Consider the following 26,429-nt stretch of genomic DNA (forward strand, 5'->3'; position numbering starts at 1 on the left):
TAGACGGTGGGTGATGCCTGGCAAAACAGGATGCACATAAGCTGTTCCTTGTTTTCAAGATGTGTTTTTTTCTGTAATGCTGGTGTTCTGAATAAATGTTTTTGCTTTATGAAGGCTGGCTGCTCACTGGCTAACCCTGTCGTCGTCCCTGGGAGTGAACAAGATGGCAGGTACTAAACTGAAGTCAGACTTGCTAAGGTGATCACAGTGAGTTGCAGGAGGAAATAGCAGCCTTAAATCCCTGATCTGGAGGAAGAGGAATGCAGGGAGTGCACATTCCCCAAGCTGTCTTTTAGAGTTAGCAAGAAGCTGCCTATCATCTTAGCTAGCAAGGGAACATTGTCTGGCCAAAGATCTATCTTGTCTGTTGACCTCTTAGAATACTGTTCCTTAAGGAAAGCATCTCAAGTCACTGGGACTGTTTGTGAGAGCTTGTCCGAAGCTTTCAGAGTAACAGCCGTGTTAGTCTGCATTCGCAAAAAGAAAAGGAGGACTTGTGGCACCTTAGAGACTAACCAATTTATTTGAGCATGAGCTTTCATGAGCTACAGCTCACTTCATCAGATGCATACCGTGGAAACTGCAGCAGACTTTATATATACACAGAGAATATGAAACAATACCTCCTCCCACCCCACTGTCCTGCTGGTAATAGCTAATCTAAAGTAATCGTCAGGTTACTTTAGATAAGCTATTACCAGCAGGACAGTGGGGTGGGAGGAGGTATTGTTTCATATTCTCTGTGTATATATAAAGTCTGCTGCAGTTTCCACGGTATGCATCTGATGAAGTGAGCTGTAGCTCACGAAAGCTCATGCTCAAATAAATTGGTTAGTCTCTAAGGTGCCACAAGTCCTCCTTTTCTCTTTGTCCGAAGCTTGTTTTCAAAGGCAGCCTTTTGCTAATTTTTGAATCTTCATTCCTGATGAAAGCTTGTAGAGGTGACTTGGAGCCAGCAGCCTAAGGTGCAGCCTCCTCATTAGCTCCCTCAGGTAAGATAATCAGGGGGATGGTGAGGTTCCACTTCATTCTCTTGTTGTTGTCTGGGATGATCTCATTGTCTTATGAAATCAGACCCTTTTGCATCCTAGCAGAGGTCTGCATTTTCTGTACCTCTTCTATCATAGACCTTTGTTAGTTTTCTAACCTTTTCTGCATTGGTCAGTTGTGGATAAGAAACTGGAAACACCAAAAGAGAAGCCTGTGTTAATGCATTTAATGTTCTAGGGATGAGGGGGTTTTTGGTTTTTTTTTTCCCCTTTCTTCCAGTCATTGTGGTTTTACTTTCCTGGAAAGAAAACCTGTTCCTGAGCTGCAAAATTTGGATCCATAGCCAGACTCCTTGAATTTCAGGCATGTTTAAATCTGAGTCTGACCACAATGAATAAATGGTTTGCTCAGTGTCTGTTATGAAAATGCTTTGTGTTTGATCAGATGGACCTTTTCCAGTTGGTGGGTCCAAAAATCAATTTAACCAGGATCTAGAAGGGTGGGGATGAGTCAAAAATCAGAATTCCAGGTCGACAATCAGCATGTAGATTTGTGCTCTACGTGTTTCTTCTTTCTCTACTGGAAAGTGCTGAAAACCTGGTGTGTTGGAATGAATTTTACAGTAAAAAGGATGCAAGAAGTGTTGGTAAAATCACCTATGCTTTACAGTCGTCGTTGTAGTCTGTTGATTACATGAGGCCCTGCCCAGAAATGCTTAGGCAATTCTTACTCAAGCTAAACTCTTTTATTGACTTCAGTGGTAGCTCTGTCTGTGCCCATGGGGGTTCTGAAAGGTATTGTGTTTAAGTTCGGAGCCATAGTTCCGTTAGAGCTGAGAATTCATTGACCATGCTATAGCTAAGAGGGATTTTAAGGGGACATCAGTGCTGCAGCTGGGTATGAGCCTCCCAGCCCAAGTAGACATACACGCACTAGCTAGCGTGCTAACAGTAACAATGTGGATGTTAGGCCGGGGGGCTAGCTGCCTGAGTACAAGCCTGCCCAGCCCACCGGCTCCATGTTCAGGGGGCAAGGCCCGTGCATCTGGCCGCATTGCTATTTTTAGTATGCTAGTTCGAGTAGAGCTAGTGCATGTCTGTCTAGCTGGGCGGGGAGGCTGGGTCCCAGCTGCAGTGTGTTCATGCTCGAAGAACCTACTTTTTTACCTGGTTAAAACCACTTGCCGATTTTCACATTAGCACCTTATTTTGGATTTGTATAACCCGGCATGTACTGCTGCATCCTTTGAGACATCAGTAGCTGATCTTCTTCTCCACCGTATGCTGGGAGAATATGACAGGAGCCACGAACACCAGATCAGAAGTGGAGCTGGATTTTTTGCAAACTTGATCGATCACATATGTTTTTTTCCTTCATTTGCTCTCTGATGTATTAGGTACATTGTGTAGACCTGTTGGTATGAATATACAAGGGCACTAAACACTTGTAGGCTACTTTATCATGGCATTATCCTCGTGCTGATGCTGTCCCTTTTGAAATCAATGGAAAGACTCTCACTGACTTCATTGGAAGTTTGATGAAGACTTAATGCCTATATATTTTTAATTTTAATAACTCCCCTCCCCCCCCCATGCTAGCTCGTAAAATTTCAGTTTAAAATACTCTATTTTTTGTGTTGCATTCAAGAATGTGTCTCCTTCCTGAATATATTTTTACATCCATGGGGTTTTTACTCAGCCAGGCTGTCACAGTGACCTGAACAGAGGTGGAAAAGCTGTTTGTTTCCAGAGGTATTGCAGTGAGATTGATGTGACTCACAACAAGGAAACTAGGGCAAACCATGCTCTCTGTTCACACCTATGAAAACTAAGGGCTTGCCAACAAGCTAGTATATCAGCTCCTTCACTCCTGAGTGTACATGCTGTACTGGAGAAAGGGAAGGAGATGACAATTACTTGTAATCGGATTATTACTGCACTGATCTCTTCTCATGTGTTTCTTCCCCCCCCCCCCACAGTATAGGGGCTTGCTGGGACATAGGAGGGGAATAGGTTTTTTCCAGCTCTAAGCAGGAGGGATTCTCCGATGCTCCTTTTTCAGTGCTACTCGTGTACTCAGTATGTTGAAACTGAACGTGACCATGCCACTTTCCCTTTGGTGCTCTTGCTAGCACCCTGGGGAAAATGGCGTGTTTAGAAGTAGCAGCACCATGGTGATCCTGGGGAGAGCAAGTGTGGACTAAGGAGGGAGAAAGATGCACACACAAACACACACAATGGGAGTGAAGAGAGAGAGACACCCGATGGGACTGGTGGGGGAGGGGGACACACCGCGTGGGGAGGAAACCCACAAACGGGATGGTGGAATGGATTGACTGCTTAGTCAGGAAGGTATCCAAAGTAGTGGCTGATGATTCAGGTGTTGGTAGAACGGTTGTATCAATAAACACGTGGTCCTGAATATATTTTACGCTCTGATCAGCTACAGTGGGGTTTGTTTTTTGTTTCCTGGCTTATATCATCATCTTCATCCTTCATCATCCTCTATATAGTAGCTTTGATCAGAAAACAACCACAATAATGGGGTTTTTTTTTTACATATGAGCACAGTAGTGACCCGATAGCCTAGGATGCCCCTTCCAAGCTGCTTGGCTCAGCCTGCCTAAGAGCATGGGTACCATTTGCACTAGTATTACTTACTGAAGAACAAAACCTGAAGTTCCTCCTTAGTTCTAATCAGTCCTCCTCACTCAGGCAAACACCCCGTTCATCTCAAACACAGAGGAAGCCAGCTGACTTTGCTTTCCCATTCGCTGGTATATGAGGTTCAGCACACAGTTAATCAAATATTCCCTTCCCTTTGGGCTGACAAAGGTGCCTTAGAAAAAATGTTGTTCAGAATTCATTTACAGTGTTTCATCTGAAGCCTTAAACACTTACATTGCTTGAAGTGCTATAATTGGTTTCTGTTCTTTTCATCGAATTCCTGTAATTGTCGCCAGGGTAGTTCTGCCCCCACCACTCCCAGCATTTCACTGCAGTTACTGTCAAGTAGCCAGGGCTGTAAAACAGATTTTTGTATAAAACTTCCCCAGATCTTATCTATATCTAATCTATAATTCTGTATTTTATATTGGGATTATCACCATGGTAAAAACCTAGATTAATTAAAATAAGAGTGATTCTCTCTCTCTATGTATGTATATAAAATATATATTTTAAAGTCAATTAAAAGTGGTCTTTTATAATGAGACACATAAGGCCACAACATTCAGACATGGAACTTTCCAAACTTCAAGGTTGTTCAAACCTGGTGTTTCAGTTCAGTCCATTATGGGTCAGTCCATAACATTTGGTTTAAAATACAAACTTTTAATGAACGAGGCTGCTGTCTGTACTGCAGTTTGAAAGTTATTCACTGCTGGATCAAAGTTTGGATAACACAATCCCTTCAAAAACAGAGTTTTATTAATGCCCGGGTTTGGAAACACTGTTGTTGAACAACAGTAGCTGTCATTTTGTGCACTCTGCTTCTTTGGAAAGAGGAAAAGCAAAGAGAGCTGTGGTTCCTAAACATATGTAGTCAGATACATCAGAAATTATAACCCTTGACCTAAATACATGCAGAAGTAAAGAAAGTTCTGTCTGAAGAATTGAGGTTAACTTGCTCTGTGTAAATTGCTTCTGAATTGGCAACATGATGGAGAACCCAGGGCCAGTATTGTTTAGTTGTCCAGGGTCCCTAGAGAAAAGCTGGAAGGAGTAATGTTTTCAGCATTCTTTTTGTAGTTGGGTAGAAACTATATTCATCTGTAAAGGCAAATAATAATGGTCATGACCTGTTTACATGCACAAATAACATAAATGTAGGAGCCTATCCAAATACAGCGTAGCAATAGAAATGCACCAAAAAAAAGGGGGGGGGGGAGGGGAAACCCGGCACTGGGATTACTTTGGAATAAATGTAATAAACAGGGCACTGAAATATTTTGATTAGAACCGAAGGGCAGCATGCTCTCCCTGCTGTGTAAAATGACACAATGGGAAAACTAGGATTTAAGGCATCTCCCTAAACTCTTGTCTTTCCTTAGATTGATTCACATCTGCACTAATTGTTATCTGCGCAGTTCACATTTGTTTTTCTTTTGTTAGCCTGTTTCCCTTTCTCTTTTTAAAGAATAGTTTATCCGCACACCCTGGAAGGGTGTTACTCATAAAGATCACAAGCTTTAGATCTAGCAAAAACATTGGCACGTTGACTAAAAAAACAATGCATGCTGAGGCTTTAAAACACAAGTGCCGCATTGCACTTGCACTGAGGCAGTAACTGCGTCTCTTGTTGTCCGTTGCCAGGGTTCTGCTAGATCTCAAAGTTTGCATTTCCATGGTCAACTGGCAAGTATATTTTAAAAGTAATCTACGCATTTGAGAATAACTGCGCTAGTATTTCAGTGTTCTTAATCACCACTGTATTGCACTATGAAGGACAAAAATGTTAGCGCTTGGGTTTTTTGTTTTTGAGGGGGAATGTCAGATGGTTTCTATTTGTATTAGTTGTTGGTTAAAGATCAGGACTGGGAGAGACTTATTCACAGTGAGAGATTTATTCACAGCTCTGTCACTGTTCCTCTGTATGACCTTGGGCAAATCTCTTAACCTCTTTGTGCTTCGTCTTTTATCCGTAAAATATAGATACAGCTACAAGTCTTTACTTCACAGGGATGTTGTGAGGCATGTAAAGCATGCTGAGATCTTCAGATGGGAAGCAAAAGAGAAATCCAAAGTATAATTGTTTATGATTATTCAGTGTATATGGAAGCACTCATCTGTCTTTATTTTTATTCTCAAGGTGATTTTACCATGGATGGAAGAGCAGACTCGTTGGTGATGACTGTGCATCTTCTTGCCACCTCTGGACATTCATTACTCTTGCAGCAAACTCTTGATCGGCTTCTGGGGTGGATCTGCCTGGATGTTCGCCTCTTCCTCGTATCCGAACGTGTTACTCCATTGAAGTATTATGAGAAATATCGCCGGAAAAACTCTGGATTTCCTGGGATGTCCATTCTCCTTTTCCTGCATGAGGACTTTGGGGAAGAACGGATTTTTCGGGTCCATGATTTTTTCCAGCACCCTCCATGGCAGGATCACCACATGCAACATGCTAATGGGAAAATGTACCCTTATGCACCTGCTAGTCAGGAATTTTATGGTCTGGATGAGCATATGCCTGTATGGGGTTTGCGGCAAGTTCATTATGGCACTGAAATTCTGCGTGTGACCCTCTACTGTAGCTTTGATAACTATGATGATGCAGTCAGACTTTACGAGATGATTCTGCAGAAAGAAGCATCTATGCAGAAGAGTAACTTCTGTGTCTTTGTGCTGTATGCAACAGAAACAGTTGCTGTTCAGCTCTGCTTGAAGCAGCTTCCCCCTGGGGTCTCTGTTGAACTGAAAGAATCTTCCGTGTTGCAATTCAAGGTGCACGAAATTGGGAAGCTGGTACCTCTTCTGCCTAATCCATGTATTCCTATCAGTAGCACCCGATGGCAAACTCAGGACTACGAAGGAAACAAAATCTTGCTTCAGGTATTGGGTTTTTTGTGTGTGTTCTCTTTAATTCAATAGGTGACTTGCTAGCAAAGAACACAGGGTCTGATTGGAAGATAGTTGTTTTACTATTATTTATTTCTTCCTTCAAATTTATAAAATATTTATAGCTGTCCATCCCATCCTCTGGGTGCTTTCCCCATTAATAAAACCACACAAAGTAACATAAAAAGATTGCCAGATATTTTTGTAATATCTCCCCCTGGGCTGATACGACATTGCGCAGTTAGACTTGATAAATGATAACCTGAAATGCAAGGCCTTTGCAGGATGGTCTGTAGACAAAGTTTCACCCTCCGATCAAATTACTGTAAGTGCCTGAATTATTTCTTTATGATAAGGGTTTAGAGTGGAAAAGCTTTCAGAAGCTGATTTCTAGCTGTGCTATTGGGTGCCAACCGAGGAAGGGTATATTTGGGTGTATGATATCCTTCAATTTTTATGAATGTTTAGTTGTTCAACTGAGCCGTGAAACTGTACTGCCTAGGCTGGAGTGAATAAATCATAGTGAATAAAGGCTTGTTTCCATGGGTAGTTTTTTCATGTTAACTTTTGGTTTTTCGGCTTAAACTGACTTGTGTTCACATGGCACAATTCTTTTTAGAATAATCTTATGTCCTTTTGCAAATTAGATAATCCATTTTGAAAGTGGATTTAGTTCATTTCAGGATGAATTAGTCTGGAAAATGGTTCAAGTGGACCTGTCTGTATTTTGGATGAACTTTTCCACCTCTGGCAGTCCTCCTACTGCTATCCCACACTGCATTGCTTTACATTTGATTTGATCTGTCTGCCTACTTATGTGCACTTTACTGGTCTGGAAGTTGGGAATTTGCATTCGCCTCCCCCTTGATATTTGCCAGGAAATCCACTTCAAACATATTGTCCCAAAAGTCCGTTCTTGTTTGGCACATTGTTCAGTATAGTTCTGTGATCCTTCAGGCCTTACATTACATCTCCTGCCTAGAGGTTACATATGATCCCAGCCCACAATGACACACAAACTTTGCATTTAGTACAGTGGACCCCAAGCACACTTAATTCAGTAAGGTTTCTTCAAGGCTATGGCAGGCTAACATGCATATCAGATATTGTGCATATCTGTCACAGGTAGCATCCCCATTGTACGGATGGGGAAATGGAGGCAGAAAGATTAAAAGCTTGATATATTTGAGGGCATTGTGAGAAGCTGGAGATAAGCATTACACACCTAACAGGAAGCACCCAGCACTTGGTGTTATTGGGCAGTAAATGAGTCACCCAGAGCTAGAAATGAAAAAAATGAATTCAGTGGCTCTGATTCTCCACGCACTTTAAATCAGTTTAACTCCCTTGACTTTAATGAACTAAGTCCTGATTAGCACCAGTGTGAGGGAAAGAATCAGGCCCAATAGCTTTTATAGCTATTTGAGGCAGGAACTTTCATTTAGCATATGGATGTATAGCACCTAACACAACGGGGCCTTGATCTGGTTGTAGGCTCTTGGCATTGCTGTAATACAGTAATAATTACTAAGAGTTAACTTTAAAATGGCTTCATCTTCAAATGGTGGACAGGAGTAAGAGCTATGGGAACAGGCCCAGTATTTGTAACATGCTTTTGAATCAATCTACCTGAATATTTTAGAAATGTCAATTTTGGGGTTGAAAATTTTTCACAAAAAAGTTTGTTTTCCAATGAGTTTATAGATTTAATAGATTTTTTTGAAAATTCAAAATTTCAATTAAAACGTATCAACTAAGTGTATTGCTGAACTATTATTCCTTTTGGATCTAAATTACTCAGCATTTTCCATTTAAACATTTTTATGTCCTCGTATTTTCATCCATTTTCTCATACTTCTGTGTAAAGTATAATTTGGATTATTTTAATAATTTGTAGCAATCCTGTGTAGTTTTAATTTTTCTCTGATTCTTTGGCAGAAGGATTTCGCCTTCATTTTTATTTTTTCTCTTTCTATTCCTTCTAGAGATTATTTGGTACAATTCCTGCTAATCCATGGCTAATTTCTACACTGATCTCTCACTGTTAATTCTCAATGCAGCTTTTGCTTTTAAGTGTTTGCACTTTTCATCCTGTCTCTCTGCAAATTAGGTGGCTACCCATTTGATGTAGGCAAGGGCTTCACTTTGACAGATGCATTTGAATTCCCTGGCAGGAGAGCGTTAGGATTTGTTTTTTAGCTGTGACTCATCCGCCTCCCGTCAAGGGAACTGGGAGCCAGTCTGAACTTGGGGTTTATGTTTTGTTTTGTTGCTTCAAGAAGCACATTGATATGCTGATAGTTTGGCATGAAGAGCCTGATCCTGTGACCCGGGGACTCTCAGATCCCACGAGAGGTAATGGAAGTCGAGGGCTCTCAGCACCTCCCAGGATTGTATTCTTCATGCTGAAGAAAAGACAGTATCCCTGGTTTGTCAATTAAGAAAAGGAACTAATCCTACTTAAGTCACAAAGGTTCCATATGATCCCTTGCTAATGACCAGTTAGCATTAGTTAGGGCATCTCCATGTTGAATGACTTTTTGGAAACCTATTTAATAGTTTGTCTCTGTTAAGGGATCACCTTCCTGCTTTTCAGTCTGTCCTCCCTGTTGCAGAACTTATCTTGATCAATTACAAGTATAAAATGTCCTTGGCTTATCACGCTTACTAGTCCAGGGGTGGGCAAACTTTTTGGCCTGAGGGCCACATCAGGTTTCGGAAATGGTATGGAGGGCCGGTTAGGGGAGGCTGTGCCCTGCCCCCTATCTGCCCCCCCTTGCTTCTCACCCACTGACGGCGCCCCCGCCGGGACCCCTGCCCCATCCAGCCCGTCCCCCAGCTCCCTGTTCCCTGACCGCCCCCGGAATCCCTGCCTCTAACTGCCCCCCACTGCCCCATCCAACCCCCCCTCCTTCCTGACTGCCCCCCCGGGACCCCTGCCCCCATTCAACTCCCCACCCACCGTTCCCTGCCCTCTGACTGCTCCTGCCCCATCCACTCCCCCCGCCCCCTGACCACCACCCTGAACTCCCCTGCCCTCTATCCAACCCGCCCCGCTCCCTGCCCCTGACCGCACAGCACAGAGCACCAGAGGCTGGCGGCGCTACATCCGCACCGCCCAGAGCGTTGCCCAGCCGCCCAGAGCGTTGCTGCGGCCTAGTGTAGTACATAGCTCTCTGTAAGTGCTACCAGTAGCACATTCCTACGCGGAGCAGTTTAATACACCAGCAGCGTGGCGCACTGAGGCTGCGGGGGAGGGGGGCGAGTGGGGGTGGGCCCGGGGACTAGCCTCCCGGGCCAGGAGCTCAGAGGCTGGGCAGGAGGGTCCCGCAGGCCGGATGTGCTCACCCCTATACTAGTCACTCTGTCTGTTCTTCAGAGAATCATAGGGGAGCACTTTTTCTGTCACAGCAGGTGTCAACAGGTGTCACTGTTACACATAACTTTCCAAGCTCTCTTGTGTTATGACTCGTCTACGTGGCGCCACAGTTGCAAGAAGGCGTGACTGTAAAGTGCTGCACTAGCTCGCCTTGCACTAAGTGGGTCCTGCTACCGTGCACTAAGAGGTCGGTAGTGCGTTTTGACACTAACAGCAGTATGACAAAGTGCACTACAGAATGTTTAGAACATGGTAGCATAGTTCACATGGCAACTTAGTATGTGTTAGGCTAATCCACAGGACATTCACCCCCTGGGTTGCCACACATTAAGTTACTGTGTAGACAGGCCCTAAGTGTTTGAGCAAATGTTCAGTCTTAGAAGGACATTGCTGTGCGCTGTTAGTGACTTGGTTACACTAGATTCTATATATATAGGCAATCTACAGAGAGGGAGCTGTGTGAGCAGCAGGAAAGTTTGCTCACTGCCTGGGTCTCTGATTATAATCAGTTCTTGAGGCAGAGTTGCTCTCTGGGCATTAGCGTTGAGTTGAGATGCCTGAAAAAAGGGATTGCCCTGCATGCTATTTGTGATTGTCTCTGTTCCAGGACTGGCATATGTGTGTAAATAAAACAAGTTACACTTAGTGACAGAGTCAGGGTGTATTCTGATTTCTTCACCACTGGGAAGCCAACCTGCAATTCTTCAAACATCTGCTACCACTTGGCAGAGGGGCAGCTCTGGCATCAGACTGAGACATGGGTGTTGTAAGAGGGGGCAACCCTTTTCAGATAAAGATGCTTGGGTATCAAAATACATTTGGTGACTTAAGGCCTGATCCTGCAAACCCTGAGTCTCATGACTTATGCTTACTTGAGTGAGTAGTTTTTTACTCCTTACTAAGAACGACTTCCAAGAGTCAGGGTTGGCAGGCTCTCACCCATAATTACCATTCTCCTTCTGATCCCTCTGTTTTTTTTTCCTCCAGCAAATAAATGATGCTTGGAGTCTATTACTATTCTCATATTTGGGTTATTTATTATGGGATAGATAGTATAATTGATAAGAGACCTGATATTTCACATGCTCACACGTCCTCCGTGATCTCAGTTGTCTTCCTTGAGTTATCTTTAGTTACTTTACTGTTCCATTCTCTACCCTTTCCTGAAGGGTTTATAGGTGATTGCTAATGCTCATACTTTGTTGATATAATCATAGAAATTTAGGGCTGGAAGGGACCACAAGAGGTCATCTGGTCCACTCCCCCATGCTGAAGCAGGACCAAGTGTACCTAGACCATCCCTGACAGGTGGTTGGAGGTTTTTAAGACAAGGTTAGACAATCATAGGGATTCCACAACCTTCCTTGGTTACCTATTCCAGTACTTAACTATTTTTATCATTAGAAAGTTTTCCCTAATCTAAATCTCCCTTGCTAAAGATTGTCAGTTACTTCTTGTCCCACCTTCAGTGGACATGGAGAACAATTGATCGCCATCCTCTTTATAAAACACCCTTACATATTTGAAGACTGTTATTAGGTCCCCCACAGCCTTCTTTTCTCAACACTAAACGTGCCCAGTATTTTTAATCTTTCCACATAGATCAGCTTTTCTAAACCTTTTCTCTTTTTTGTTCCTCTCCTCGGAGTTCTCTCCAGTTTGTCCACATCTTTCCTGAAGTGTGGTGCCCAGAACTGGACACAATACTCCAGCTGAGGCCTGACTAGTACCATGCAGAATGGGACAATTACCTCCGTATCTTCCATACGACCCTTCTATTATAATACACCCCAAAATGATAGTGGCCTTTTCTGCACCTACATCACACTGTTGGTTTGTATTCAATTTGTGATCCATTATAACTCCCAGTAGTACTGCAGTACAACTGTCTAGCCAGTCATTCTCTGTTATGTAGTTGTGCATTTGACTTTTTTCCTTCCTAAGTGTAGTACTTTGCACCTGCCTTTACTGAATTTCATCTTAAGAACATAAGAAATGCCATACTGGGTCACACCAATGATCTATCTAGCCCAATATCCTGTCTCCAACAATGGCTAGTACCAGAGCTTCAAGGGGAGTGTACAGCACAGGGCAGTTGGAGAAATCTACCCCTGTTTTCTCCTCCTGTCTTCCAGCAGTCAAAGGTTTAGGACTGCCCCAAGAGTGGGGTTGCATCCCTGACCATCTTGGCTAGAAGTTATTGATGGTTCTTTCATCCATTAATTTATCTAGTTATTTTTTGAACCCAGTTATAGGTATGGCCAGCACAACATCCAATGGCAATGGGTTCCACAGGTTAATTGTGTGTTGTGTGAAAAAGTTACTTCCTCTTCTTCGTATTAAATCTGCTGCCTATACATTTTTTTTTGTATTGTGGGAAAAGGTAAATAACACTTCTTTATACACTTTTTCCACATCATTCATGAATTTTAGACCTGTATCTTATCCCCCCTGACTTGTCAATTTTTTTTTTGAAGCCAAGCACCCCTAATCTTTTTAGTCTCTCCTCTTATGGAAGCCATTCCTTTATCATCTCTGTTGCCCTTCTCTGAACTTTTTCCAGTTCCGCTATGTCCTTTTTGAGATGGGGGGACCAGAACTGTGGGCACATCATGGATTTACAGAGAGATTATAATATTTACTGTCTTGCAGTCCATGGTTTGGGCATCTTCTTCACATTCGCATATCATGCTGTCCATTTGTGTAGTAGGAAATTGCGTTGTGAGGTTCTGAGGCATTTCACTGTGATCCTTATCTTACATAGCCTGGCAAAGCCAGGTAGCCGATCTGTAGGATCCATAATGAGATTTTGATTCTTGACCTGGCTGTTTATCCACAGCCTCTGCCATTTGTCTTTTGGTGATGGTCCCAAGGTTTTGAGAGCTTTGGTCATTAACCAGAAGGGATTTCAGTATTTAAGGGCATCATCTTGGGGGCATATGGAGGTCTTCACAAAAAAGTTAGTCTGGATTTGTTATCACACAGTTGTATTCTCATATTATCGCAAACCACTGATAACTACTCAGAGTATGGTTTTTTAACTAGTTGTGCACCAACCTTATAGTAATTTAATCTAGATCACATTTCCTTAGTTTGCTTATGAGAATATCATGTGGGATTATGTCAAAAGCCTTATTATATCACATCTACAGCTTTTCCTTGATCCAATAGTCCAGTAACCCTGTCAAAGAAGGAAATTAGGTTGGTTTGGCATGATTTGTTCTTGAAAAATCCATGGTGGCTATTACTTATCACTCTATTATTCTGTTGGTGCTTACAAATTGATTGTTTAAAAATTTATTCCAGCATATTTCCATGTATTGACGGTAGGCTGAATGGTTTATAATTCTCCAGGTTCTCTTTGTTTCCTCTTTTAAAGATAGGTACTATGTTTGCCCTTCTCCAATCCTCTTGGACCTTGCCCATCATCCATGAGCTCTTGAAGGCAATCGCTATTGATTCCAAGATTTCTTCAGTTAATTCCTTAAGTAGTTGTCATAAATATAAAGGGAAGGGTAAACCCCTTTGAAATCCCTCCTGGCCAGGGGAAAGCTCCTCTCACCTGTAAAGGGTTAAGAAGCTAAAGGTAACCTCGCTGGCACCTGACCAAAATGACCAACGAGGAGACAAGATACTTTCAAAAGCTGGGAGGAGGGAGAGAAACAAAGGGTCTGCGTCTGTCTGTAGTTGTCTTGGCCGGGGATAGACCAGGAATGGAGTCTTAGAACTTTTAGTAAGTAATCTAGCTAGGTATGTGTTAGATTATGATTTCTTTAAATGGCTGAGAAAAGAATTGTGCTGAATAGAATAACTATTTCTGTCTGTGTATCTTTTTTTGTAACTTAAGGTTTTGCCGAGAGGGGTTCTCTATGTTTTTGAATCTAATTACCCTGTAAGATATCTACCATCCTGATTTTACAGGGGGGATTTCTTTATTTCTATTTACTTCTATTTTCTATTAAAAGTCTTCTTGTAAAAAACTGAATGCTTTTTCATTGTTCTCAGATCCAAGGGTTTGGGTCTGTGGTCACCTATGCAAATTGGTGAGGCTTTTTATCCAACATTTCCCAGGAAAGGGGGGGTGCAAGTGTTGGGAGGATTGTTCATTGTTCTTAAGATCCAAGGGTCTGGGTCTGTAGTCACCTAGGCAAATTGGTGAGGCTTTTTTACCAAACCTTGTCCAGGAAGTGGGGTGCAAGGTTTTGGGAAGTATTCTGGGGGGAAAGACGCGTCCAAACAGCTCTTCCCCAGTAACCAGTATTAGTTTGGTGGTGGTAGCGGCCATTCCAAGGACAACGGGTGGAATACTTTGTACCTTGGGGAAGTTTTGACCTAAGCTGGTAAAGATAAGCTTAGGAGGTTTTTCATGCAGGTCCCCACATCTGTACCCTAGAGTTCAGAGTGGGGGAGGAACCTTGACATGGTGGCAGTGGTGGGATCATGTCAAGGTTCCTCCCCCACTCTGAACTCTAGGGTACAGATGTGGGGACCTGCATGAAAAACCTCCTAAGCTTATCTTTACCAGCTTAGGTCAAAACTTCCCCAAGGTACAAAGTATTCCACCCGTTGTCCTTGGAATGGCCGCTACCACCACCAAACTAATACTGGTTACTGGGGAAGAGCTGTTTGGACGCGTCTTTCCCCCCAGAATACTTCCCAAAACCTTGCACCCCACTTCCTGGACAAGGTTTGGTAAAAAAGCCTCACCAATTTGCCTAGGTGACTACAGACCCAGACCCTTGGATCTTAAGAACAATGAACAATCCTCCCAACACTTGCACCCCCCCTTTCCTGGGAAATGTTGGATAAAAAGCCTCACCAATTTGCATAGGTGACCACAGACCCAAACCCTTGGATCTGAGAACAATGAAAAAGCATTCAGTTTTTTACAAGAAGACTTTTAATAGAAAATAGAAGTAAATAGAAATAAAGAAATCCCCCCTGTAAAATCAGGATGGTAGATATCTTACAGGGTAATTAGATTCAAAAACATAGAGAACCCCTCTCGGCAAAACCTTAAGTTACAAAAAAAGATACACAGACAGAAATAGTTATTCTATTCAGCACAATTCTTTTCTCAGCCATTTAAAGAAATCATAATCTAACACATACCTAGCTAGATTACTTACTAAAAGTTCTAAGACTCCATTCCTGGTCTATCCCCGGCCAAGACAACTACAGACAGACACAGACCCTTTGTTTCTCTCCCTCCTCCCAGCTTTTGAAAGTATCTTGTCTCCTCATTGGTCATTTTGGTCAGGTGCCAGCGAGGTTACCTTTAGCTTCTTAACCCTTTACAGATGAGAGGAGCTTTCCCCTGGCCAGGAGGGATTTCAAAGGGGTTTACCCTTCCCTTTATATTTATGACAGTAGTATAGAATGAATTTAATCAGGGCCTGTCGACTAGAATATATCTAACCTATCTAAATATTCTTTAGCTTGTTCTTCCCATGTTCTGGCTTGTGTTCCTTCCCCCTTGTTAATATTAATTGTGTTAAGCATCTGGTTGCATGTTACGTTTTTAGAGAAGACTGAAGCAAAAAAGGCATCAAACACCTCTGCCTTCATGATGTCATCCATTAGTGGCTCCCCTTCCCCGCTAAGTAGTTGACCTAGCCTTCCTTTCTTCTTTCTCTGATTCCTAATGTATTTATAGAACCCTTCTTATTTCCTTTCATGTCCCTTGCTAGGTGTAACTGTTTTTGTGCCTTAGCTTTCTGATTTTTGTCCCTACATGCTTGTGCTAGTCTTTTGAACTCATCCTTAGCAATTTGTCCATGTTTTCACTTTTTGTAGGATTCCCTTTTGATTTTCAGGTCATTAATGAGCTCCTCATGGAGCCAAATTGGCCTCTTCCTATTCTTGCTATTTTTCTTTTGTGTCAGGATAGTTTGCTGTTGTGCCTTTAATATTGTCTCTTTGAGAAACTGCCACGTCTCCTGGACAATTTTTCCCTTCTGTTCTTCCCCTCCCTACCTGTCAATTGTCTAAGATTGTTAAAGTCTGTTTTTTTTAAGTCCATTGTCCTTATTCTGCTGCTCTCACTCCTTCCTTTCCTTAGAATCATGAAATCTATCATTTTATGGTCACTTTCCTCCAAGTTGCCTTAAACCTTCGGATTCACAACCAATTTCTCCCTGTTAGTCAGAACCAAGCCTAACGTGGCCACCCCCATGGTTACTACTTCCGCCTTCTGAAGCAAGAAGTTGTTCCCAACGCACTCCAAGAACTCACTAGACACTTTGTGTTCTGAAGTATTACTTTTTCCAACAGATTTTAATCTTAAAACTCATATGAAAAATGTTAGTTATTTTAACACAAATCAGACTGGATTTTTGGAATCTCAGAACTAAATCAACAAACTAATTTAACATTTGTATGAGACCATAAAATGCAGTGCATGTGTGACTTAAAATAAGATTAGAAATGATGACTCTAATGGTACCACTGAATCTTTGTTTTTGTTTTGTTTTTCTTTATTGAAAGAGTGAGATTTGTGAACTGTGATTAGTTTCAAAGTAAAATGATAAATTTATACATTGAAATGAATGTATTCATAAATTCTTTAGCATGGGTTTCCACATCCGAGTTGTGTAACTGCAGAAGATACTAATGGGACCCTTAATCATTAAGTTGTAGATGATTTCAGCATGATAGCTGCAGTTGAGGACACAGTAGTCACTTCATTGCTGTTCAAGCAATGGTTTAATAGTGTTCTCATCAATCTTTCTTTAACAGGTGCAAGGCAACTCAAAACACACTGAAAAAAATGATGGACTTTCCAATCAGCACAATAATGCAGGTGAAGAAAAGATCCTACAGAATTCCACTCTAGCCCCTTTTCCCACAAAGTGGGTTAATTCAGAGCAGAAAAGCCGGAAGGTCAGAATGATGAAGTGTAAAATCAAATCAGAACACGGAATTATTTCTGGGAGTGTTAGCAGCACCCCACAGAGTAAGTCCTGCTCTGCATCCCAGGCCAGCAGTCCAGCAGCTATTTCACAGTCTGATACCACCTCTTTCAATGTAAGTGCAGGCACCACACTGACCACCTCCAGCCAAGAAATCCGGTTTCGAAGGCAAGAAGCAGAGACCAATGTTGACACAGGATTCACAGTAGTAAATTCTGAATTCATTCCATCTCCCCTTAGCAGGTTTTCAAGGGACTTGCAGGACAGCCTTCCTCAAGCACAAGCACCAAATTATTCATTAGCTGCTGCTGGCTCCAGAATCAACTTGCCTTCTGAGGCTAGAACCCATCTGCCGTCATTTGCTGTCAAAAGAAATGAAGGCGCAGGACAGACAGCTTCAGACTTTCACTTGCGAATATCAAGAGCAAAATATGGGAATGGAAATGAAGAGGAGGAGGAATTCTTTATTTGACTTGAAACAAATGTGCCTGACAGACTGACTTTAAAACTGATAGCTAAATGCTTTATTCTGGAAACGGAGAGAAAGCAATCTGCATGCTGTTTAACTCTGTTTTAGACCTAGGCTACCTGTTCTGGGATGGAAAAAGACTTCAGTGGGGTTTTATTGCAATAGAGTGACTCACGTACAAAAATGCTAATGGGACGGAGGGCAAAACCACAAAAAATAATCATGTGCAGTTACACAGTGAGTTTGATTCTTTTCAATACAGAGCACCCAACAGCCTAATTGTGCAATGAATGGGAATAAGCCATGCGAGTCCTATTGCTGTTTGTAAATGTTAATCAGTAGCCTGTGACACGTTCTGTCTTGTGTAGTTGCATTAGAGGGCTTTGGCAGTGGGGAGGCAGTGGAACGCTGCACTGCGAAAAATAGCACTGCGGACACGGGAGGCGCTGCACGAGTGCGCAGAGAGCTGTGCAGGGTACACAGAGTTCAGGTGTGTAGGGCACTCTACTCACCTAAAACAGTGCCTCACCGTCTACTCTGCTATTTCTATCTGTGCTAGCTGGGCGTGCAGTGTCTGTACCCTACATGCTGCCATACGTGTACGTGTACCTTAGGTAGTGGCATGGTCACAAGGTGTGAACAGGCTTGCAATGTTTTGCTCCTTCTAGGTGCCCTCTCATTTCTCCCTCTGCCATCATTCAGACTTGAAAACTGTGAATGTGATCATTCATATGCATTTAAATGAGACCAAATCACGCCCTCATACTGCTTCTTTTCAAATTTTGGAAGAAAACTATTTAAAATCAATCGTTTGACCTCTTTTTTTTCTCCCCATGAAGCACATTCCCCCTGCCCTCACAGTGCTCCATGGAATAAAGTTAGAAACAATATGCATGATCTTTATTAGACCTCTGTGCAATTATCAACATGGTGAAAATCCCAACTGAATTTTAAATGACAGGAGACCAACAGGAACCATTGGAGCTGAGAGAGCTACCAGAATGGTAAAAGCTAAACAGTCAGTAAGCTGTGCTCACCAAATGACAAATGAAGCCATTCATTTAAAAGAAACAAATGTTTATTACCAAGATTGGATTTATTTAAAGTTTGCCTACTCAAGAACGGTTCCCTAGGCCTGAAAGGAGGAGAGTTAGAGGGGGCTTGACTGAGGGGTCAAAAATTACAAAGAGCATGGCAAAAATCTGATCAGCCCTTTTTACTCTTGTCCAGAATACGAGGAACACATGGAACCTCACTGCCAAAAAAGGGTAAATTTGGAGTCATGACAAGGAGATGCTACTTTACACTGTGTCTGCTGAAAGTGTCTGCTCTGTCCTGGCTGATGGAATGTTTCATAACAGAGGATTAGGGCTTGACTAGGTTTACATTTGTCATGCTCTTGCCTGCTCTGAGGGAGAACAGACTAGGGAGGGGATGACCAGTGCTGCACCCCATTCATTTCAGATTTAGCCACATCACCATCCCTAGCCAGTAACCAGCCCACCTGAGACTTGTGAACTCAGGCAACTTGGTTTAAGCTTTGCACAGAGTATGCATTATACCAGAGTGCCTGAGGACCCAAGAATCCTGCAGCAGAATTAAGGTCCTGCTTACTGCTGAGTACCAGGGCTGTGCATATAACACTCCTGCTGCTACTGCACAAGGACATTGAGATGCCCACTGCAGCTTGCCTATTAGAAAGGGCTGGAAAATGTTATGATCATTAACAACATTTGCATCTATGCTAGCTAAAATAAGGAGAGTAAACACACCTTATGCTTCAGTGTGTGACCTTGATTACCCAGGCAGGTCCAAAAGGGTTAATTTCCCCTTTGTGAACAGCCTAGCCTAATCAGCCAGGGGGGCGCTGTGGTTTGTTGGTGTTTTGGCTTGGGGCAGGCTAACTCCCACTTTCATTCCATCCACTTTCTCTTGAATAAATCTGCAAAAGGCTCCTGCTTAGACCTTGAAGTGTGGGTCTTCTCTGAAAAATAACTGTAATAGCACAGCATCCTCTCACTCAGCAGATCTGCTCTGCTCCTGTTGTCTCCGAATCCTATCTGTGTATTTCAGTGACGCAAAACAAGCTGGGTCAGCTCATAGCTTTGTTGCCTTTGCGTTGTTTCAGTAGGAGTTCTTTCTTTATGGGATTAAATGCTGGATTGTGAGCAGTGCTGAACGCCCTCAGTGGCCATTCAAATGAAAGGGACCTGTGGGTGTTCAGGATCAGGCCCTAATACTGCCAAGATGGAATCAGATGAGTCAGAGCAACTGAGGCTGTTGTTCTCCAGCCGCAACTGTGTGTGTGCTGGGAGAACGAGTTCTGATGTGTAGAATGACACATGTTCCTAACATTATTTTCATCTGCTACATATTGTCATACCGTGCCAGGCTGTCCTGAAAACGGATTCTTATTTTCCTGTGTCCTGTGCAAAGGAAACCATACTGTGTGGCTTGACATGCAGAGTTATAGATCCGAGGTAGAACGTCCATTGCCAGAGATAACTGATCTTCCATTTTATACCTGTACCATGATACACTTACTTTTTCAAAAGATGTGTCATCCTACAGTCTGTAGTAGTTTTAATCATTTTCAATAAAACATAACAAGACATTTTACTGCATATAAGCTGATTATTAACAACAACATCGAGTGGTATAAATTTACCCAGCACTTCACAAACCCAGAGCAAGGTGATTTACCACCACTGGAGACATGCTAATATGAAGAAGCCAAACGAACACAGGACAAGGGAGAACAGTTCAGGAAAGGATTGGTGGTGGTGGATTACTGGAGAGGAGAATGACGTAGGGGATGGATTCCTGGAATAAGAGGTTTTAAGAAGGGATTTAATGGCTTGTGCCCTAAAAATAGAAGTGTAGCTGTGATGGCATGAGTGCCGGCAGGGTTAGCCACCCAAGTATGTGTCTAGAGTCTGGAATGGGCTTGCACTTGGGGCCACTAACTTCTTCTGTCACTCGCATTGCTGTGCTTGCACTTCTAGTTTGAGCACACTAGCTTGATCACCTTCCAGCTTCAGTGAAAACAGACCCTGAGTTGCGTGGAGCTAGTCCTAATTTGCCCTAAGAGAATCAGGCCTTGCGGGGGGTGGGGACAAAGGGTGCCTTATGGACAAAAAAGCCAATTCTCTAGCACATAGAAAAGAATGAATGATGGTTCAAATTTAACATAGGGAGGAGGCGACACTATGCTGGTGAGTGAGGTTTAAATGACTAGACAGGTAAGAGCAGTGTGGAGAGAACTGGGAGGCGCATAGAGAGTGAATAATGAGATCTACACAGGCCCAAGATCACATAGGACCTTGATGCAGAGGGTTAGGAGCTATACTCGGATTTCTCTTCAGAGCAGTTTTTCCTAGTCGATAGAGCACTGGATTAGGACTCAGAATCCCTGGGTTCTATTTCCAGCTCTGCCACTGGTCTGCAGGGTGACCTTGGATAAAGTCACGTTCAGTCCCCGGGCCTCAGTTTCCCCTTCTGTAAAATGGGGACAATGATCCTGACCTCCTTTGTAAAGTGCTTTGAGTTACACTGATGAAAAGTGCTAGATAAGAGCTTGGTGTTGGTATAACTTAATGTATTGGTATTTATAAAAGATGATGTTCTGTTAAAAGGTGTCTCCTACAACACTCTCCCCACAAGTCAAAGTCACAGTCTTGTATTGCCATTTGAAACAACAAATAATAAACTTATTATGCCATTACAGGCTGCTAAATAGCTAAACCTCTTCACCCTTGAATGCTCCAAGCAATGGATAGAACAACTTCCATTTCCACAAGTACCTAGGAGCCAAGGTAGGCCTTGCAACATGTGCAGAAAGTAAATGTATCCAGTGTCTCAGTTCTCACTCACATGGAGGGCACATTGGTGCTATGTCCAGAGCTCACAGTTATGCTCTGCTTACCAGGTTCATGAAAAGCAGAGTGTAATTTGGAGCAGTCCAGAGGCTGCTCTAACTGACAGCAGGGACTGGGTAGGCTCCTGGTTGCCCCAAAATATGAATGCAGAGGTATCTAAAAGGCACTTCCATGGCCCCCACCACCCTGTTCCTATCTCAAATGCAGGAATAGAATCATACAGAATTGGGGCCAATATTTTCCCCCAGAAGAAAGAATTCACGATTTCAGCAACACACATGTAAAAGGAAAATTCCAGTGTCAAAATCTGAGTGGCTAAATCTAATCACATATAAATGTAGTCTTCCTCTAGCATTGGTCCTATTCCCATCTATACGGGGTCAGTGCCTCATGTCTTCTATTCCAATTTGTCTTGAAACAGTTGCTCAGAAATTCTGCAGCAAATACAATCCTTTTGTATGATATCCATCTTTGTACTTTTGGGTCTTCCAACCCTTTTCAGACCCTCCACTTCTAAGTTTAACACCCAGTTTCCTATATATTCTTCTGATCTTCTTTTGGATGCCCAAACCATCTAAGCCTGTATTCCCTCAGCTTTTCCATAATTAGTACCACCTTTGCACTTTCCCTAATTCATTTGTTCTAAACATGATCCATCTGTGTAACTCCAAACATCCATCTTAACATTTTCATTTCCACTGTATTCAAGACCTGTTCTTGTTTAATCACATATAAAAGTAAATAAAAAATTCAATGCATTTAAAAGAATAATTGACACTTAACAATGATCAAAGTGGCAGCTTGCTATTTTTCAGGCTGGATCTACTGCAAAGTATCCTTACAATGGTACTTTCCACTGAGACCATTCACAGCTATGGAGATAAGAGGGAGTGACAGGTATTCTAAGAATGGTTCTGAATGATCACATGCAATGGACATAGCAGTAAATAACCATTTCTATAACAAATCACTGCTCTTTTCCTTAGCCTTATTGCTCTATCTTTCTTGGAACTGAAGGTTCAAATCCCAGCAGGTTCATATCCTTTGTGCTTCAAGACAGATGAACAAGAATGTGAGCCTTCCTAATACGATCCTTTAACAAACAAGGCTATATCTGCCCAGTGAGGGCCTCTGTCCAGCCATTTTCTGTCAGAGTAGAGATTTGGCTCACGTTTCACAGCTGAAATGTCCTTCCTCTCTGTAGGATGCTGTATGCTCATTGGCCCATCACTCCCCAGCCTGAAGCATTTCACTAGTGCTGTGAAGTACTTGTGGGTCTTTCGGGACAAAATGCCCTCAATAAATGTTTGTATCCCAAGCTCCTGGAGCCTTTGATCTATGGTTCCAGTTAAAGGCTGTTTCCAGGATAAATGGGAATTGCTATTTCTTTTCAAAATGAGCAACAGTATCTTTAAAGTGATGTTCAAAGTGTCCTGAAGAGAGACACGCAAGATAACGGCCCAATCCTGTTTCCATTGAAGTCCAAGGCAAAATTCTCGTGGATTTCAGTGGAAACAGAATTAGGGCCTTAGACCCTCTGAGCAAATTTAGGTTAAAAAAAAAAAAAGTACTTCCATAGTAATCCCACAAGCAGATTAAGGTGAAACAGAGCAATGTTCAGTTCCTAAAGAAAGCACATGTACCTATCCAAACTCTGTGCCTAACACATTGTACAGAAATGGAAAAGTGATGGCTTGTTAGAGAAAACAATGTGATGGTCAGAGGTTGTCCCTGCACCCTCCTGGAGCCTTGTAGCCTTGTTTTGTGGATCCACACAGGTGGACTCCTGTCCCTACACGGAGCCCTGCCTAAGGGTTCACGCACATTCATCACACTGCAAAACTGGGTCCAGAATCAGGAGATAATGCTTCAAAGCAATTAGGAAGTTTTTCTGAGCTGTTCAGAGTGCTGGAGTTTTTGCCCAGTGTTTTAAGGTTAAACTGAAGGACACTAGGACCATGGCAGTTCCTTAGTTTGGTTCTTTAAATACCGTGCAGCTTAGTATAAGACAAAATCAGCCATATGAGATCTGCTTGCCTTACATTCATATTTAATGGTATTACACTGAATAATTTAAACCTCTGGTTTTCTATCGCAAGTTAAATTCTATAGCTCACTTTAAGTTTCACCTTGCTTGAATACTGGGCCACTTTGTCTCCAGTTTGCTAGTTTGTGTATCTCGCTGACTTCAGTGGAGTTATCTGAGGGGTGAGTTTGGGCTCCCGCTGTATATTCTCTCTGCGTCTTCCAGTTCAGAGGCATGAGTTGTTTCCGGTGTGAGTTAGTCTGAGGTGCTAAATGTGAGCTCAGCACGGCACAAGGCATGGACTGAAGACCGTGCTTTCCCCAAGGAGCTTCCAAAGACGATGGGGCAAAGCTGCAAGGCCAGCAATTTAACTGTAGTTATTTTGATCCCTTCTTGTGAACATCACAAATGAGTCTTTAGGATGGACTTGAATGTTGGAGGTTGATAGTGTGGCAAATCAGAAAGGGGGAGCATTGTATGAATAGTGGGTGTGTTGGGTAAAAAGAGAGAGGTGGGATGGGATTGGATGAGGTATACTACCCCTGTAGGTCTTCGAAAGGCCCCAGGCATGTTAGCCAGAATCACCCAGAGGTAGAGCTAAACTCCAGACAGGTCATGCCTTCTCAGCCAGGTCTGCAGAGTTATGGGAACAGACTGCCAAGGTGTGTCTAGAGAGTAGATGTAGCTTATTAAACGCTGTGGCCCAGATGCTATACATAAAGGGGAAGCAGAAGAAAGGAGTGACTTAGCAGTGGGCTTTGCCTGAGCAACCTGGTCAAGCTTGCTAGGGCCTTCTAGAGCCCACACAAGTCATGTATCCCAGGACATTTGTGGGTGAAGTCGATAAAGAGTATCTAGGTTAGCATAGCTAGCTGAAGAGAAGAAAAGCTTTTATCCATTATCTTTTTACATAATATTTGTTCTAAAGTCTTAGTTATAGCGAAACAAGTAAGACTAAACATGCCTCCATAGAGAGCTGAATAATGATGCACAGTATTATGCCCAGAGGTGCTATGGGATTACAACTGAGAATAAGAAGCAGGAGAGGAAGAAGTAAATCACTTCCTATGTTTATATAGAGCCTGAAATGATGCAGTTCCAGTCTGGTTGGCCCCTAGGCCCTTGCACTGTAGAAATGTTAAATAAGAAGGATCAGCAAAATAAAAGTAGGTGAGAAATAGAGTGATAAGAAAAGAATACTGTACAATAAAGAATTGCTATAGAAGAAGGACAACTGCTATTACAGGCTTTTCGTTTTCAAAGCATTAGGCCAAATTCATCCCTGGTGTAATTTATTGGCTTCTTTGCATTCACATCAGAAATGAATTTGGCCCAAGGGACATGATTCTAACCTAACCCTGATTTTAGATTGAAATTGGGTCTAATTGCTGTGGAGTTGCTCATCAATAATACCGTTAAGTTATATGTCTATAAATCTTGTCTTTATCTAGTGGTGCGGGATATGCTTCAATGTGATGCCATACTTTGTGCTATAGATCAAGCAACCCAGAATCCCCAGCAAACTATCTAGGCATATTGGACCTGATTCAAGGTTTGCCTAGACTGCTACAAATCAGGAATTATGACACTGAAATTTCTGTATGTCCATTTATTTCTATTGCTACTTTCTTGCAACACCGATGTTGGTGAGCTACAATACATTAGTCTGCAGGTGGGGTAGCCCTGGCACTACTTTGAGTAGAACCACCAGAAGTGTGAAAGTGAATGACGATGGTTTACAGAACAGCCTGGACTTAGGCTACAGTCTGACTGGCTGAAGGGGTGCAAAGACATATAATTAATTTCCCAACAAACGTACATTCAATGGGAGGGTTATAGTCAGTCTTCAGATTGCACTGCCCTTCACACAGTGTTGATGATGGAAGTGGGACTGTGACCCAGTGACTTAGGTGAAATGAATTTGGTTCTCTCAATCCAATTCTCTATAGGCAATTATCCACATTGTAACTGACAAACTTGTTAGCATTCTCAGCAGAGAGGCCCGGGATTGACTTGGCGTGGGGAATGAAATAGCCCTTGACCTCTACGGGTGGTCCCTTATTAAGTCTGAGGAAATATCGGCAGTTTAGTGGTCAAGGTGCAGGGGCTAAATAGAAGATACGAGTCTATAGAGCTGTCAATCAGGAGCTCTTTGTGAGCACTACATTCACAAACACACTATCAAACATTTCCAAGACAAATAGATCAGATTTCTGTTTCACCAGACCAAAAAGAAATCTAATAGGAAGGACGAATTCATTCCCCAACCCAGGCCAATAGCAGTATAATCTCTGAGGGGAAAATGCTAGGACTATATTTTCTTTCTGTTATATCACATTAATCTGCATCTGCTCTCATCCACCCTGCCTATTGAGCAAATCACCCATTTAACTTTTTTAAATGCTCTTCTCATTTTGATGGCTTTTGTAATTACTAACTTTGTAGAACCATTCTTGCCAAGCCATGCTGGTACTAACTCAAAAGATCGCTTTAAATGATGCTTAAATAATTAATTGGCCAGTCCTGCTGAATACAAAAATGCTGCAATGGCTTCATTTAGCAGGAGACTCAACCAAACATTTTTAGCCTAAAATAAAAGGTTATTCTCTCATTTGCTCAAGTCAGACGGTGTCAGTAATGGGGAGGGGGCAATGCTGGAGATGAAAGAGCCTGTCAGTCTGAGAGAAGAGCAAAATAAAGGTGGCAGTTTGGAAAAGAGGGGAGTGCTCCGTGGATTCTACTTAATGCTGGATTCTACTTAAACGGGCACTATTGATGCTGTTGCTTTAATTCTTCTAGCCCCTGGCTACAGTAACAGTGCCTTTTGTCTAGCCTGAAAGCAGCAAAATGGTATTTTCTGAAGCTCAGGGGATGAGTTGCCAGGGAGAGAGAGAGAGAGAGAGCAGCGTTCCTTAGCATCCTAGATACAGAATATAAAAAGCATTGGGCTTAATGCCCAGCACATATTGGCCTTGGGCCCAGGAATAAGGTAGATACCGTGGGCTAAATTAACCCCTGGTGTAACTCCACTGAAGTTAAGTTCTGCCATGGATCACCGTGGCCTCTTATATTGAAAAAAACATTGGAATGGAGGCTTAGAAGACTTGGGTGGAGAAACAAATGCTGGATGAAGTTCCTCTGTAGGGACTAAGGCTCATGTCTCAACATTTTGGGTCAAATTCAGCTCTCATTTACACCTCTGTGAATCTGGAGTGACC

The 26,429-nt window shown here is 42.5% G+C and overlaps 1 protein-coding gene across 1 annotated transcript; it reads left to right on the forward strand.

The window, feature by feature from the left end:
• Positions 1–5,810: 5,810 nt before the first annotated feature.
• On the forward strand, positions 5,811–17,310 carry FAM124B (family with sequence similarity 124 member B). Its single transcript, XM_077827281.1, has 2 exons — positions 5,811–6,542; positions 16,666–17,310. The coding sequence occupies exons 1-2, from the start codon at positions 5,811–5,813 to the stop codon at positions 17,308–17,310; spliced, it is 1,377 nt and encodes a 458-aa protein (XP_077683407.1).
• Positions 17,311–26,429: the final 9,119 nt, after the last annotated feature.

This window comes from Eretmochelys imbricata, chromosome 9 (assembly GCF_965152235.1).
Source record: "Eretmochelys imbricata isolate rEreImb1 chromosome 9, rEreImb1.hap1, whole genome shotgun sequence".
Classification (NCBI taxonomy): domain Eukaryota; kingdom Metazoa; phylum Chordata; order Testudines; family Cheloniidae; genus Eretmochelys; species Eretmochelys imbricata.

Excerpts from the sequence above, each read along its gene's own strand:
- FAM124B (XM_077827281.1), top strand. The coding sequence starts at position 5,811 with ATGGATGGAAGAGCAGACTCGTTGGTGATGACTGTGCATCTTCTTGCC. Across the intron at positions 6,543-16,665 it reads GAAACAAAATCTTGCTTCAG|GTGCAAGGCAACTCAAAACA; the intron begins GTATTGGGTTTT and ends TTTCTTTAACAG.